The 16,714-nt window shown below is 42.2% G+C and overlaps 1 protein-coding gene across 2 annotated transcripts; it reads left to right on the forward strand.

Annotated features, from left to right (window-relative positions):
* Positions 1-10,620: 10,620 nt before the first annotated feature.
* Positions 10,621-15,570, forward strand: LOC110520099 (Golgi reassembly-stacking protein 2). 2 transcript variants are annotated; one of them, XM_036974407.2, is made up of 11 exons: positions 10,621-10,738; positions 10,912-10,999; positions 11,481-11,561; positions 11,752-11,955; positions 13,586-13,672; positions 13,778-13,908; positions 13,996-14,128; positions 14,258-14,381; positions 14,487-14,573; positions 14,668-14,784; positions 14,894-15,570. In XM_036974407.2, exons 2-11 carry the CDS (start codon positions 10,937-10,939, stop codon positions 15,022-15,024), a joined length of 1,158 nt encoding a protein of 385 aa, XP_036830302.2. In that variant the 5' UTR covers positions 10,621-10,738; positions 10,912-10,936; the 3' UTR covers positions 15,025-15,570. The 2 variants fall into 2 exon arrangements, with proteins under 2 accessions (XP_036830302.2, XP_090085888.1); XM_090229762.1 differs by lacking the exons at positions 10,621-10,738; positions 10,912-10,999 and adding an exon at positions 11,303-11,398.
* Positions 15,571-16,714: the final 1,144 nt, after the last annotated feature.

A 16,714-nucleotide genomic window follows, 5' to 3' on the forward strand; every position in this document is an offset into this window, starting at 1 on the left:
ACTCGGCCTTTGCCACCCGCCTTCAATTCATCGTCAGAGGCAACTGAATTGTAATCATCTCAACGGTACACTGGCATGTTCAAATACTCCGCATTTACCACATATTAACATTTCTGATAGAAGGTGCAGTATCAAAGTCCAGTTTGGGCAGTAGAAATGAGCAATTAACGTATTGTTTTTTTTCAACCATGGCCTGTGAAATGATTAGCCCCTCACTGCCTAAGGCCAAAGATCTAGTATGAGCAAATGTCTATGTATTTCCAGTGCCTTGTCCAAATTCTCCAAAGAGCCTATGTGATTATCATTCCCCATCCCTCAAATGAATCCCCCCGGAGGGAAGGTTTATTGGCTGATCATCTCACAGCTGAGCTTTCACGAGACCCCGCTGTGTACTCCACTCCTCTCATTACTCACACTTTGAAGATATTTATCATAAAACGCATCACACTGTGCTTCCTTTACATTTTTTTTTTTTTTATCTCTCAGAGAAGCCCATTTCAAGGCTCTGCCTGGGTGCATTTTATCTGAATCCAGTCGTACAGGAGTGGAGTGTTTGAGTGGTGCTAGGCCAGCAACTACCTACCCCCTCCCCCCTCCCTCCCACACACACACCCTTCACTGTCGTGATCATTATGGACTTGATGTCATTGGATGTTTCGTAGAGTTACACAAAATACAGGATTGGATAAATCACAGTCTTAAGGGGGTAACAGAAATCAAAAACCTTTCTTTCTTTGAGTCGAAGTGCGTTAAACAAAGTGGTTAGTTGTTTGCATCAGCAATGGTGATAGGATTGTCTGGGCTTAATTGAACTGATGCATAATTACAGAGCTAATTTGGAAGCAGGTGTCTGAGGCTCTTGAAATAATTGAACGTAAATGAAAATGAAGGAGCCAGATTGAACTGCAGTACCTGAACCAGCTTTTGTTTCTCCCAATAATTGGCTCTTTTGGCTGTCACAGTCCAGTGACTAAGCAGAGACGAATGGCCTCCCACTGTAAGTTATATTCTCAACCTACACTGGAACATAAATATCAGTGCTTGGCCTTCCACACAATGCAAAATGTGTCATCTCCAGAGCTATTTTAGCATTCCCAAGATTGTTTGAACCGAATGTCTGTCCATTTTGACTGAAATATGTACGAGAAATATGTTCTAATTTGCATTGTCTTGTCTTCACACCCTTTATAATGTACACTTTGGAATAGCTCTCTGATATATATGGAACATAAAATTTATAATTCATTGATTTTCACATTGCTCCATCACCTTAACCAACCATCAGTAAGCCCATCAATCGCAATTACAAGCATTATTACACTTTGAACAAGTCCAAAGCAGGCGTTTGAAAATAACAAGCATGGCTGATTTCCTCTCCATTTTCTCAGTCTCTGGGGGTAGACTGTCTATGAACACCAGACTGTGAAATGCCTGCTGTCTGAGTCGCTGACCACCCTCCATTTCACACCATCCCAACAACTTATGATTCTCTGTGTCCAACACACTGCCTATGAGGAGATGGATGGTGGGCCTAAAGAGGCTTAGTTTTCATGTCCAACAGAAAATGAACCAACACCAAGGTACAATCAAACTTAAAGGCCCAGTGCCTTTCAAAGGATTACACCCATCATAGACTAGAAAGTCAAGTTTTCCCTATTTTTTGTAATCATATTGTACAACAGCTGATTAAACGAACACTGTAAAAGTGTGAAGAAATTCGATCAGTGTTATATTTCCTGATAGTTACCCGTTGAAAATACAATCTACACAGGACCTTCTAATCAGCAGGTTTGGCATGGGTAGGGTTTTGGATTGCATGGTGACAAGTTAATATAGACCAATTACAAAGAGAGTTCCAAACCTCTCTGCAGCTAGTTTTCAGATGACATATCCCTCCCCCTCCCCCTCCCCACTCAGGCCACTCTGAGACAGTCCTAGCAGAATTCTTGCTTGAGAATTTTTTTGTTTGTTTATTTTTTTAAATGTTAATGGAAAACTATTACAGTAAGGTACGTAATTCTTACCCAGAAATGATATTGAGATAAAAATGGTTGCATTGGGCTTTTAATGTAGCTGAACCTCTGGTCTCCAAGTGGTTTTTATTCGTTCAATAAATAATTTCCTGATAGTTATGGTATTGGTTGCATGTGCTTGTTATACAATCTTTCCATTGATTTTGTGAGATATTGATTTGTGCTTCAGGTCTGAGATGCAGTATTTTTCCTCCTAACCATAGCAGTGAGTTTCATCTCAACTGGTATCTCTTTGCACCTCCAGTGTCCTCATATGATCACTCAGGTCCTAGACGTTCTCCCCACAATGGGGTTCTCCCCCCATCCCCTCTCAGCTGTAAAGCTCTCCTCTCATATATATCCATGAGTCTAGTCATTGGGTTCCTGATGTGCCAGATCTATCTTCCACCTCCGGGAATCACTGCCACATTAGGTTCCTGATAGATACTGACATTCCCATTGTGCGCGGCTAGTCTAATGAAATGGTGATGATGATGATGATATTGATGGAGGCTCATTGCCACACAACCCCCTTTTGTCTGTCTGTCTGCACACGCGCGCACACACACACACACACACACACACACCTTGGCCAAGTGGAGAGGAGTGTATTATTTAAATCAACATAGTTTATTCATTTAATCTTTAGCAGATATACAAACATGGCAGTAACTCTCTAAAGGGTTTTTAGCAGTGATGGTAACGCTGAGATTAATTATCAAACCGGTGGCCTGGGCCTTTCACTCCTAAAGCAATGATAATAGTTCACAATTATCTAAATAGCATCCTGTTATTGACCTCGTGGTTCACACCCAGTGCAAGCGTTGATCTGTCTTGGGAGAAAGCAAACGTATAAATAGAAGAATGAACAATGCATCAACAGCAACTTGCTCATCTCTCCGGCTATAACGTCTGAACTCCTAATGGGGTTCTTGTTAAAGTTGAAAGACTGCTAGTAAATATCTGTCTAGGACAGTTTCTAAAGGCAATTAGTGTTTGCCAAGAGCAATTACACTGCAACCAGGCCTTGCATGCTGATTACTATCGTGTGCTTTAAAGAAACAAGACGACTCACGGAATGTGACAGTAATGCAGTGCTCAGCCTCACTCTAATTGTTAAATGTTAATTGTTAATTGTTTCTAACATGAGGAGGGCTGACACTTCCAGGGTACTGCACGTATACTGACTACGAGCCATGAACTGGCCTGGCAGGGAACACAGTGTCAGTGGTTGAAATGAAAATAATAAACAGTCTGTGTGATAAACATTTCACCAGCAGGTACCTGTACTGAACTGTCAGCTAAACACCCCCCCCCCCCCCTCTCTCTGAGGAGCACTTTATCTCTGCCTCCCAGCACAGTATGTCGGTGAGATTATACAGCTTGTCTAACCACAGGCTCCCTTTATTTTGACAGTTTTCTCTTCCCCGGGATAATGACCTGTCACAGAGGATTCATTAAGTTTATGTCATTAGAATACAAACCCGCTGCAGTGCACAATTCTATTCATTTTTGCACTTGGCTTGATTATGACTGCAATCACTAAGCTTTGTCAGAATGCATTTGGAAGGCTCTCATTAGCTTCACAACTGGACTTCAAGCAGAGAGCCAAAGACAGACAGGAAGGAGATCATGGTTGGCGAGCACGGCTCTGGAAGGTCCATCCGCCATCACGACAGGCCGGAGCCAGGCCAGGCCAGGCAGTTGGTGTGGTCAGCATGGCAATCCAGAGAAGACACAGCTGTTTGCCATGTGGTGCACGCTGAAGGATCCAGCACGTTGACTGCCAAGTTTAACCCAGACGAGTAATGTTTTTGCTCTGTTCTAAAGAGTATTTTAAACATTGCCATAATTTTAGATATTGGTAATCTTCTCTATGTACATAGTCATTTTATTGCCCAGATTGTTGCCAGTTCATAAGTAAAATATACTCATTTATTTTACAGGCTTCAATGTTTAGCATTAGCTAGTATTGACATTCCCAAACTTATTTGGTCCTTCTTCAGTAATATACACCATAAAATGTTGACTCTTACAAAACGTCCAAGTCCGTGTCCTTAAAACTCCCCAGAGTATATTTTATAGTGCTGTAAGAATGTATTTTCATGTATACTAAGAATAGTAGATTCCCTAGTCCAGACTTGCATTGTAAATTACTTGGCGGCCCTGAGAGGAGTGATGATTGCAGGGACTTAAGGTGTCAGCAAGCTGCGAGTGAAATACTGAGTTTATTTATTTACTTCTAGTAGGATAGCGTCACTGTAGACAGAGAATTCTTCAGTGATTAAAAGTGAAAAGGACAACAATTTTTATGTCACAAATGTAATACTGTAGCAAAATATATTAATCATATGTATAAATCAAATATTATTACCATAGTACTGAGTTAAATTGTAAATTCAGTATGCACATACAGGTACACATATTGTATACATTTCTGACCAGGAATGCAGATTAAGCATTCTTTAATTCTTACAGTTTGTTATCAGAGTCATTGCTACATAAGCCATGGTGGTGATATTTCAACATACTACTCATAGTACGCTAGTATGATTCTTGCCCTCCCAGCCTTGAAAGCATTATCGACAGAGACCATTTTCAACATAATGTTAAAGGACGAGGGCAGATAATGACTATTTCTTTCTAGTCTATGATGGGTGTAATCCTTTGAAGTGGGGGTAATTTGGCCTCAAAACCAGAGCATAAAGATATCCTTCCGCTGAGGAGATTTTTATCCCAGTATGATGCATTTTCCCCCTTACAATGGCGAAAGGCCAGTAAGATGGAACTTTTACAACCACAGTTTGTAGAGGCCTAGCCTAACATACAGTACAGAAAGCAACATACTCAAATCCTTTCATATATCTCCTTCTTTGTAAGAGAAATAAAAGGTTAAGCTTAATTTTAAAGTTAATATATTTGCTTAATCAATACCGGTATATGAATATATGTTTTAAAGAACAAATAAAGGTAATTGATATATAAGTAATAGAATTTTAATTATTGATTACTAGACCCAATCTCTGATATTGAGAGATTCACTTCACTGTCCAAGCAACCCTCTACATTTGGGGTATGGTTATACGGCCCTCCACATTGGTTGATTCATCTCAGCTGTTTTATTGTATCACCACAAAAACGTTATTTTGATTATTCATACTATTTCATCCTTACAAAAGATATTCTCCTGACACAAATGTAAGGTTAATACCCAAGGTGGCTGGTCATTCGTTCTATCAGTACGGTTACCAGAGATGCAACCCAGTCGTTCTTTCTAAATGTTCCATTGCCATACTGGCTGGCAATGTTCTTATCTCTTGCTTGCTAACTAGCAAATTACGGCTAGTTAAGCAGTCACGTCAAGCAGTGTAGCGAGAATAACAACAAAGTAGCTGCATTTGTTTAAGCTGATTTATAGTGACATTTACGGTGCATTCGGAACGTTTTCAGAACCCTTGACTTTTTCCACATTTTGTTACGTTACAGCCTTATTCTAAAATGTATTATTTCGTTTTTTCCCCCTCATCAATCTACACATAATACCCCATAATGACAATGTAGAAACAGGTTTTTAGAAATGTTTGCTAATTTATTAAAAATAAAAACAGAAATATGACATTTACATAAGCATTCAGCCCCTTTACTCAGTACTTTGTCGAAGCACCTTCGGCAGCAATTACAGCCATGAGTCTTCGGACGCTACAAGCTTGGCACACCTGTATTTGGTGAGTTTATCCCATTCTTCTCTGCAGATCCTCTCAAGCTCTGTCAGGTTGGATGGGGAGCGTTGCTGCACAGCTATTTTCAGGTCTCTCCAGAGATGTTCGATCGGGTTCAAGTCCGGGCTCTGGCTGGGCCACTCAAGGACATTGAAACTTGTCCCGAAGCCACTCCTGCATTGTCTTGGCTGTGTGCTTAGGGTCGTTTTCCGGTAGAAGGTGAACCTTTGCTCCAGTCTGAGGTCCTGAGCACTCTGGAGCAGGTTTTCATCAAGGATCTCTCTGTAGGCCTCCCGAGTGGGGCAGCAGTCTAAGACAAAGGGGCTGAATCAGTGCTAGAGACATCACTACAGATCCGTGTTCGATCCCGGGCTGTGTTACAGCCGGCCGCGACTGGGAGACTCATGAGGTGGCGCACAACTGGCCCAGCGTCATCGGTTTAGGGGAGGGTTTGGCTGGCTGGGATGTCCTTGTCCCATCACGCTCTAGTGACACCTTGTGGCGGCCGGGCGCATGGACGCTGACTCCGGTCGCCAGCTGTATGGTGTTTCCTCCAACACATTGGTGTGGCTGGCTTCTGTGTTAAGAGAGCAGTGTGTCAAGAAGCAGTGCGGCTTGGCAGGGTTGTGTTTCAGAGGACGCATGGCTCTCGACCTTCACCTCTCAGTCCGCAAGACTGTAACTAACAATTCGATATCACGAAATTGGGGAGAAAAGGGTATAAAAACAATTTTAAAAAATAAAGGATCTCTCTGTACTTTGCTCCGTTCATCTTTGTCTCGATCCTGACTAGTCTCACAGTCCCTGCCGCTGAAAAATGTTGCCAGGTTTCCTCTAGACGTGACATTCGGGCCAAAGAGTTCAATCTTTGTTTCATCAGACCAGATAATCTTGTTTCTCATTGTCTGAGAGTCTTTAGGTGCCTTTTGGCAAACTCCAAGCGGGATGTCATGTGCCTTTTACTGAGGAGTGGCTTCTGTCTGGCCACTCTACCATAAAGGCCTGATTGGTGGAGTGTGGCAGAGATAGTTGTCCTTCTGGAAGGTTCTCCCATCTCCACAGAGGAACTCTGGAGCTCTGTCAAAGTGACCATCGGGTTCTTGGTCACCTCCCTGACCAAGGCCTTTCTCCCCCGATTGCTCAGTTTGGCCGGGCGGCCCACTCTAGGAAGAGTCTCGGTGGTTCCAAACTTCATCCATTTAAGAATACATATTTTTTCATTTGATTAATTTAACCCTTATTTAACTAGCAAGTCAGTTAAGAACAAATTCTTATTTACAATGACGGCCTACACCGGGTAAACCCAGATGACGCTGGGCCAATTGTGCTCCGCCCTATGGGACTCCCAATCACAGCCAGGTTGTGATACTGCCAGGATTTGAACAAGGGTGACGCCTCTAGCACTGAGATGCAGTGCCTTGGGCTCCCAAATGGCACAGTAGTCTAAGAATAATGGAGAACACTGTGAGAACAATGCTGCAGACATTTTTTTGGTACCCTTCCCCAGATCTGTGCCTTGACAAAATCCTGTCTTGTAGCTCTACGGACAATTCATTCGACCTCATGGCTTGGTTTTTGCTCTGATATGCACTGTCAACTGTGGGACCTTATATAGACAAGTGTGTGCCTTTCCAAATCATGTCCAATCAATTGAATGTACTACAGGTAGACTCCAATCAAGTAGTAGAAACATCTTACAGAAGATCAATGGAAACAGGATGTACCTGAACAGTCTGCTGTTCCCACATGCTTCAAGAGGGCCACCATTGTTCCTGTTCCCAAGAAAGCTAAGGTAACTGAGCTAAACGACTATCGCCCCATAGCGCTCACTTCCATCATTATGAAGTGCTTTGAGAGACTAGTCAAGCATCATATCACCTCCACCCTACCTGACACCCTAGACCCACTCCAATTTGCTTACCGCCCCAATAGGTCCACAGACGACGCAATCGAAACCACACTGTACGCTGCCCTAACCCATCTGGACAAGAGGAATACCTATGTAAGAATGCTGTTCATCGATTACAGCTCAGCATTTAAACCAAAGTACCCTCCAAACTCGTCATTAAGCTCGAGACCCTGGGTCTCAACCCCGCCTTGTGCAACTGGGTCCTGGACTTTCTGACGTGCCGCCCCCAGGTGGTGAGGGTAGGAAACAACATCTCCACCCCGCTGATCCTCAACACTGGGGCCCCACAAGGGTGTGTTCTCAGCCCTCTCCTGTACTCCCTATTCACCCATGACTGCGTGGCCATGCACGCCTCCAAACTCAATCATCAAGTTTGCAGACGACATTACAGTGGTAGGCTTGATTACCAACAACGACGAGACAGCCTACAGGGAGGAGGTGAGGGCCCTCGGAGTGTGATGTCAGGAAAATAACCTCACACTCAACGTCAACAAAACAAAGGAGATGATCGTGGACTTCAGGAAACAGCAGAGGGAGCACCCCCCTATCCACATCGACGGGACAGTGGTGGAGAAGGTGGAAGGTTTTAAGTTCCTCGGTGTACACATCATGGACAAACTGAAATGGTCCACCCACACAGACAGCGTGGTGAAGAAGGCGCAGCAGCGCCTCTTCAACTCGAGGCTGAAGAAATTTGGCTTGTCACCAAAAACACTCACAAACTTTTACAGATGCACAATCGAGAGCATCCTGTCGTGCTGTATCACCGCCTGGTACGGCAACTGCTCCGCCCACAACCATAAGGTTCTCCATAGGGTAGTTAGGTCTGCACATGCATCACCAGGGGCAAACTACCTGCCCTCCAGGACACCTACACCATCCGATGTCACAGGAAGGCCAAAAAGATCATCACGGGCAACAACCACCCGAGCCACTGCCTGTTCACCCCGCTATCATCCAGAAGGCGAGGTCAGTACAGGTGCATCAAAGCTAGGACCGAGAGACTGAAAAACATTTTCTATCTCAAGGCCATCAGACTGTTAAACAGCCATCACTAACATTGAGTGGCTTCTGCCAACATACAGACTCAATCTCTAGCCACTTTTATAACTAACGTTTGGATGTAATAAATGTATCAATGTAAACAATGCCACTTTATATAATGTTTACTTACATACCCTACATTACTCATCTCATATGCATATACTGTACACTATACCATCTACTGCATCTTGCCTATGCCGTTTGGCCATCACTCATCCATAAATGTATATGTACATATTCTTTACACTTGTATGTACTTATTCCTTTACACTTGTGTGTATAAGGTAGTTGTTGTGAAATTGTTAGATTACGTGTTAGATATTACTGCATGGTCGGAACTAGAAGCACAAGTATTTCACTACACTCGCATTAAAATCTGCAAACCATGTGTATGTGACCAATAAAATTGGATTTGATTGGATAATGAGGTGCGATTTCGCCTGGCATAGTAAATGTGCTCTCTCCTAAGGATACTGCTGTTCAGAGGAGCTAGCCAACAATACAGCTAACACAATCACATTAAACTGAAGCTGGAAAGACTGCAAACTAGCTGCACTTTGTTTCTTTTGACCTTTTTTCAATTGACATGTTTTTTGTATATATATTCATAAAAATCATGCCAGCTGATTCATGATTTAGACTGGCTGAGAAACACGGCCTGTCTGTCTCGTTCCGACTCCCGACACCTTCATTATTACTCTGGGACAGCTGGAGATCTAATTTGAATATTGAAACAATGTTGCAAATGTCTGAGAGACAGACAGCACGGTTAATTTCAAATCTCTGCTGTTGAAAACTAAATGTTAGTCTAAAAGAAATGTGAGATTATGTCTAGATGCTTTTTATAGTGGAGAAGTTTACAAATTGCCTGGCTGGGCGTATGAGGTAGTGGATTGTGCAGTCAGATGGAAAAGAGAAAATTGGCATTTTAATGGCTGGAATGCGGTTTTAACCAATCAGCATTCAGGATTAGACCCACCCATTGTATAATACTGTAATGAACTCACATAATTTCTGTCACAAACTCCACACAGTTGTCAGTAGTCGGATATTCATTTCCACTGAGCAAATAATTACTGTACTTACAGCGTTCATATAAATGCATTTTTATCCAATTCTGCAGCTTCGAAGGAGCCAATGAGAATGTGTGGCATGTTCTGGTGAGTGAATTTTTATCAGGTTTTTGCTTTGGTGGACCTTATTTATTTAATTGACATTTGTCAATAAAACTCATGAATGTCAAATTATTTTGTGTTCTACTTATAGCCCTGGCTTTCCTGAAAATAAAATGGTAAAACAATTCATTGTGAGGCTAAATATGAGGGCTTGATGATAAATGAAAGTCAGATAAACGAAAAGCTGTTTTTTGAGGGGTCTCAGGACTGATATGGTTAATCTGTTTGTGCAAGCCATGTTCCTTACAGTTTACCTCAGCCTCCTCCACTCCTGTTCTAAAATGATAGCAATATGCCATACTCATTCCAGTGATTGTATTAGACAGCACCATCCAGCACCTATGGCATCAACAACGATGTTGTTGTTTTCATTTACAATGTGTGGTTGCTGCCCCAATGGACAAAGGCACTGATACAGTTTGTTGAGGAAAACACATTACATTTATGTTGTCTATCATCCAATTGTTCAACATGAAATTCCTTTCTCATAATACGTAAAGCCTGGAACACGATGGAATACGTGAGACAGATTAATAAGGCTCCTGTTTGTGATGATTCCCCAATCATGAGCTAGACACCATAGCATACACTGCTTTCATCAGCTCCACTCTCATTCCAAAACATATCAAATAGCCAATTCAGGGTGATTTAACCTTCTATTACCCTTAACATTGACCGTTTTTTCTTTAAAGTGACCTTAAGTAACCTTAAAATAAGAGCATATAAAATTGCATAAATGCATAGCACAGATTCTAAACACCGAGGCACAATATCGCGAGACTTCCGGGAACGGTTGCGAAACAGACCAAGACCAGGCTGGGGTTTGGGAAGTCAAGTAGAGAAAAAATATATATATAAAAAACACACTGAACACAAATGGTAAAGATACAAGGTTTTAGTATTTTTTTTGTATTTTAGATGATGCCACCTCTCTCTTACAATGTACCGGAAGTGTTTCTATGTAGGCAAAAATCTTGATTTTAGCATCATCCCGGAACCGGAGGAAAGTGTTAGCTACTGTGTCTAACCAGCTACACTGATTTATTCACCAGAATAATATCCAGGGTTTGATGAGACATGGGGGGTGCACAGAGCATCGAAATACCTGGAGGAGGATCCGAAGGTTATCACGTCCTCAGGGTATGGATCTTTAGTAGCATGCTAAACCACGAGCTGTAACTGGGCTAATTGATGATGGGAACGTAACACATAAATGCTTGTCATGAGTGTGAATAACGATAATGTTGTTGCTGTCATCAGGTTGCTGTAGAATGTCAGTGTGTATTTTATGTGCTCCATGTGAGTAATTCACCACGTTTTGTCGTTCAGGGAAAAAAACGGCGTAGTCTAACCAATTAAACAGAGCAATGTCTGACGAGTGAAATTGTGCAAGCTGATTTGGATAGCTAGTTAATTAGTTAACTAGTGCCAGGTCGTCGCTTGACTCGAGCAACCGGTCTGTCAATGTCGGGGGTGGGATGTCGTTTCAATTCAGAACACACTTGCAAAGGGCGTTGCACCTGTGTGTTAGCTGTAAAAGTGTGGTGATTATTTTTTTTTAAGGGCAATATGAATATCATGTTATATATGTCATGCACAAAAATCCTGTCTCAATTTGCAGGTGCAAGAGAATTCCCCTGGGCATCGTGCAGGATTGGAACCATTCTTTGACTTTATTATTTCCGTCAGTGACACAAGATTGGTAAACTCATTTCTCAAATTATCTACACAAGATTGGTAAACTGTCATTTCTCAAATTATCTACATCCTGAAGCTGTCAGATCCCATTGCAGCTCAACTATTTTCAAAGTCAGGGTTACAAGACAACCTATAGGTGGACTAACTTTGTTTACAGGTGATGATACACTTTAACATCTGCACATTTTTGTCAGAACAAAGATGATGACACATTTAAAGACTTGCTGAAGGTGAATGTGGAGAAACCCATCAAGATGCTGGTATACAGCAGCAAGACGATTGAGCTGAGGGAGGCAACAGTCACACCCAACAACATGTGGGGAGGTCAGGGGCTTCTGGGTGTCAGCATCCGATTCTGCAGCTTCGAAGGAGCCAATGAGAATGTGTGGCATGTTCTGGTGAGTGAATCGCCTTGGTGTTTAGAGCTGCACATATGAAGAAATATAAAACTGGAAATGTGTTGATGTGAAGACTAGCAGTGACCCGATATACAGTGCTGTGAAAATGTATTTGCCTTAATTATTTTTTTTTTTTTTTTTTTTTTTAACCTTTATTTAACCAGGCAAGTCAGTTAAGAACAAATTCTTATTTTCAATGACGGCCTGGGAACAGTGGGTTAACTGCCTGTTCAGGGGCAGAACGACAGATTTGTACCTTGTCAGCTCGGGGGTTTGAACTCGCAACCTTCCGGTTACTAGTCCAACACTCTAACCACTAGGCTACCCTGCAATTTCTCTATTTTTGCAAACATTTTTATACTGAATGTTATCAGATCTTCAATCAAAACCTAATATTAGATAAAGGGAACCTGAGTTTACAAATAACAAAAAATATACTTATTTTACAGATTTTAATTAACAAAGTTATGCGACACCCAATTCCCATATGTGAAAAAGTAATTGCCCCATTACACTCAGTAACTGGTTGCGCCACCTTTAGCTGCATTGACTACAACCAAATGCTTCCTGTAGTCGTTGATCAGTCTCTCACATCGCTGTGGAGGAATTTTGACCCAGTCTTGTATGCAGAACTGCTTTAACTCGTGACATTTGAGGGTTTTCAAGCATGAAATGTTCGTTTTTAAGTTCTGCCACAACATCTCAATTGGGATTAGGTCTGGACTTTAACTAGGCCATTTCAAATGTGTTGCATTTGATTCATTTTCATGTAGACTTGAGTGTGTTTTGGATCATTGTCTTGCTGATGACCCAGCTGCGCTTCAGCTCACAGACAGATTGCCTGACATTCTCCTGTAGAATTCTCTGATACAGAGCAGAATTCATAGTTCCATCTATTAAGGCAAGTCGTCCAGGTCCTAAAGCAGCAAAGCATCCCCAAACCATCACACTACCACCACCATGCTTGACTGTTGGTATAAGGTTCTTATTGTGGAATGCAGTGTTTTGTTTTCGGCAGGCATAATTGGACCCATGTCTTCCAAAAAGTTGACTAAAGTTTGCAAAAAAGCACAAGGAAGCACCAGGATGGTTCAAGACTCTTGGAAGAATGTTCTATGAACAGATGATTCAAAAGTATACCTTTTTGGACAACAAATTAGAAGTTTTGGAATGGCCTAGTCAAAATCCAGACCTAATCCCAATTGAGATGTGGCAGAACTTGAAATGATCCGTTCATGCTTGAAAACCCACGAATGTCACTAAGTTAAAGCTGTTCTGCATACAAGAGTGGGCCAAAATTCCTCCACAGCGATGTGAGAGACTGATCAACAACTACAGAAAGCATTTGGTTGTAGTCATTGCAGTTTAAGGTGGCACAAGCAGTTTGAGTGTAAGGGTGCAATTACTTTTTCACAGAGGCATTGGGTGTTTCTGAAATAAATTAAGTGTGTCATTGTTGTGTTAATTGTGTACTCGGGTTCCCTTTATCTAATATTAGGTTTTGGTTGGAGATCTGATAACATGCAGTATCAAAAATATGCAAAAGTAGAGAATTAGAAAGAGGGAAAATACTTTTTTCACGCCACACTGTGTTTATAATTTTGGTCTGTATTCTATTTCTTGTCCCTAGGAAGTGGAGCCAAACTCTCCTGCAGCCATGGCTGGTTTGAGACCACATACTGACTATGTCATAGGTGCAGACACTGTCATGAACGAGGTGTGTGGGATGCCTTTCTTTAGTGTCATTTCAATGATGTTTTCCCTACACTAAGCTGTTGATGTAGTGTTTGACTATGGTTTTTGTCTGAACTTTTCCCCACAGTCTGAGGATCTCTTCTCCCTCATTGAGACGCATGAAGGGAAAGGGCTTAAGTTGTATGTGTATAACACTGACACGGACAACTGTCGCGACGTGGTTATCATTCCAAACTTTGAATGGGGTGGAGAGGGCAGGTATGGCATTGACGTTTTGTTAATTCATTTAGCAGAAATTCCTATAGGTTGCCCCATAGAACACATACTCACTGTGCCCTTCTTCAGCCTAGGCTGTGGGATTGGCTATGGCTACCTGCACAGGATACCCACACATACATTTGAAGAGGGTAAGAACATCAGTTTCCCTGGACATATTCCAAGTGAACCAGTTTCCCCACTTAAGGATGGCTTCACAGAGGTAAGACATTTTTGTAAATGACCTACTTCTTTTCACTTCCAATATCTGCCAGTCACGTGAAGGAATTTGTGTGCAATGAGAATATTTTACAGCACTGGGTGTTGATCCCAGTTTTCATTTGTTCCTCAGGTTCAGCTCTCTGCTGTCAGTTCTCAATCTGCAGTGCCTTCTGCTCCAACTGGGTTAGAACAAAATCTCTTTGACCTGTCAGTCAGCTCAGCTCCTCTCACTGTCCCGAGCGCTCTTCCAACAGGTATGCTAGGTATCACTACTTTTCATTGAGACGCATATTGCTTACAGACTTGATATCACCAAGTAAGAGATTAGTTATTAATAATGGATTCTATCTTTGTCCAAGGAGTACCTACTGTGCCAATGTTGCCTAGCCAAGTCAGCCACCTGCTAAGCACTATACCTCCAGTCATCCCTGCTACCACATTATCAGGTCATTGTTGGACACGGTTCTAGTTTGGGAACAATATGATGCATGTATTATGTTTGTGGCTTGGTGTATTTCATTGTTCATATGTCCTGCACAGGTCTAATGTCGTTACCCGGAGGCCTACCTCCCCTTCACAAACTGGCTAATTTAAATGTCACTTTACCAGACTTGGGCACTGTGTCATTACCAGGTATTGGAGGGATGCCACCAGCAGGTAATGTCAATGTTTTCAAGATTCTTTGATGGTTTTTAAGATGTAGATTTATGGATATTTGTATACTGCTGTTAGTAATATTGCTGTAACTTTCCACCTGTCTCCTCAGGTTTCCCTCCATTGGCCCCTCTTCCTCCCCTAAACCTATCCATGCTCAACTCCCAGCTGCCTCTGGTCCCAGGAGTAACTCCATCAGAGTTCACTCTCCCACCTAGCTCCGCAAGCGGCAATTCCCAATGAGCAGACACCCTCATCCTGGACGCAACATCCTCCTCCAGAGCCCCAGTGGTCAGTGACACATTGACAGAAACACTCCTCCCTACACCAGTGGCTTCCTCTGAACATAGAGAAGCACCAGTGACTTGACTCCTAGCAGAGAACCATTTACCGACAAGATCTACTGCATTTAAAACTCAACAAGGAAAGAATCTGGAAACGCTCTGTTGTACTCCTGAATCTATGGCGGCATCCCCAATTATCCACCCTTTTCCAGAAGTGTGTGTATATTTGTACATTTCTTTGGCTGAAGTTTCCACCATTGTTAAATCCACGATGGGGAGTGTACACTCTGGGAAAAGGGTGGAGAATCGGGATGCAGCCTTGGTGGCTGAAACAACAGCAAGGGTCTTTGGAAGAACGATGGGCGGTCAGAAATGTGAGAATTATTATGAGAGATCTGCATTACAACGGCTAAAGCAGATGTATTTTTGTTGTACAAAAAAATATGAATGAAAGTGTAATTGAGATCCCTTTCTTGAATAAATTGATTTATTTTTCTTGTCTGCAGCATTGACTTCTCATACTTCCATTTGTAGTTTTTTGGTTGGTGTAAAAATGAAGGTACTTTACTGCTGAAAACCACAGGGTGTCAGTGTAGGACCACAATGAAACGTGACTATGGGAGAATCTCTATTGCATACTCATCCTGTCTTCTCTCAACCCATCATGAGTATGCCAGAGGTCCTGCCCCGCTGACCTTCTCCAGTGGGTTTTGAGAAGGATGCAGTTGAGATTTTCCCACAATGTACCTTGAGCAGATTCCTGCATGTTAATTGTATTGAGTCTTTCAACATTTTCTATACGTTTTTAGATGGTCAGTGGAAAATAATATTGGTGCAACAGCTGATCAAGAATGCTGCTGCTCATGTTAACATTGCCCTTCAATTCCATCCCATCACTGGCTCCCAGTTACTGCTAGCATTAGATCTAAAGCATGCCTACTCTACTGGGCAGTGAAAAACTCAATCATACATGCAAATAATCAGACTGGGTCACAGTGCCAGAAGAGCCTGCTGACCAGTCTCATCGGTCCTGTCTGACCCCAACGACAAGGAACACATCTTCCCTTCTCAATGATCCCCAATATTGTCAGGGAGCCAAATGTACATTGAGGTGTTCACTCTGGGCTAGGGCAGAATCCTCAAGTTAATCTTTACAAGCACAGGTTTGGGAGTATAGCTTTCTTCCTTTGCCACAATTGAGCAAATGTAGCCAGACAAGATACAGTGCATTTGGAAATGATTCAGACCCTTTGACTTTTCTACACACAATACCCCATAATGGCAACCCGATTTTCTTTGCAAATAAAAAAATAAATACTTTATTTACATAAGTATTCAGACCCTTTGCAATGAGACTCAATTGAGCTCAGGTGCATCCTTTATCCATTGATAATCCAAGGTTTCTACAACTTGAATTGAGTCCACTTGTGGTCAATTCAACTGATTGGACATGATTTGGAAAGGAACATCTGTCTAGGTAGAGTCCCACAGTTGACAGTGCAAGTCAGAGCAAAAACCAAGCCATGAGGTCAAAGGAATTGTCCGTAGAACTCAGACAGGATTGTGTCGAGGCACAGATCTGCACCAAAACATTTCTGCAGCATTGAAGGTCCCCAAGAACACAGTGGCCTCCATCATTCCGAAATGGA

This window comes from Oncorhynchus mykiss, chromosome 3, assembly GCF_057628025.1.
Source record: "Oncorhynchus mykiss isolate SJ-2025 chromosome 3, ASM5762802v1, whole genome shotgun sequence".
Taxonomy (NCBI): Eukaryota; Metazoa; Chordata; class Actinopteri; order Salmoniformes; family Salmonidae; genus Oncorhynchus; species Oncorhynchus mykiss.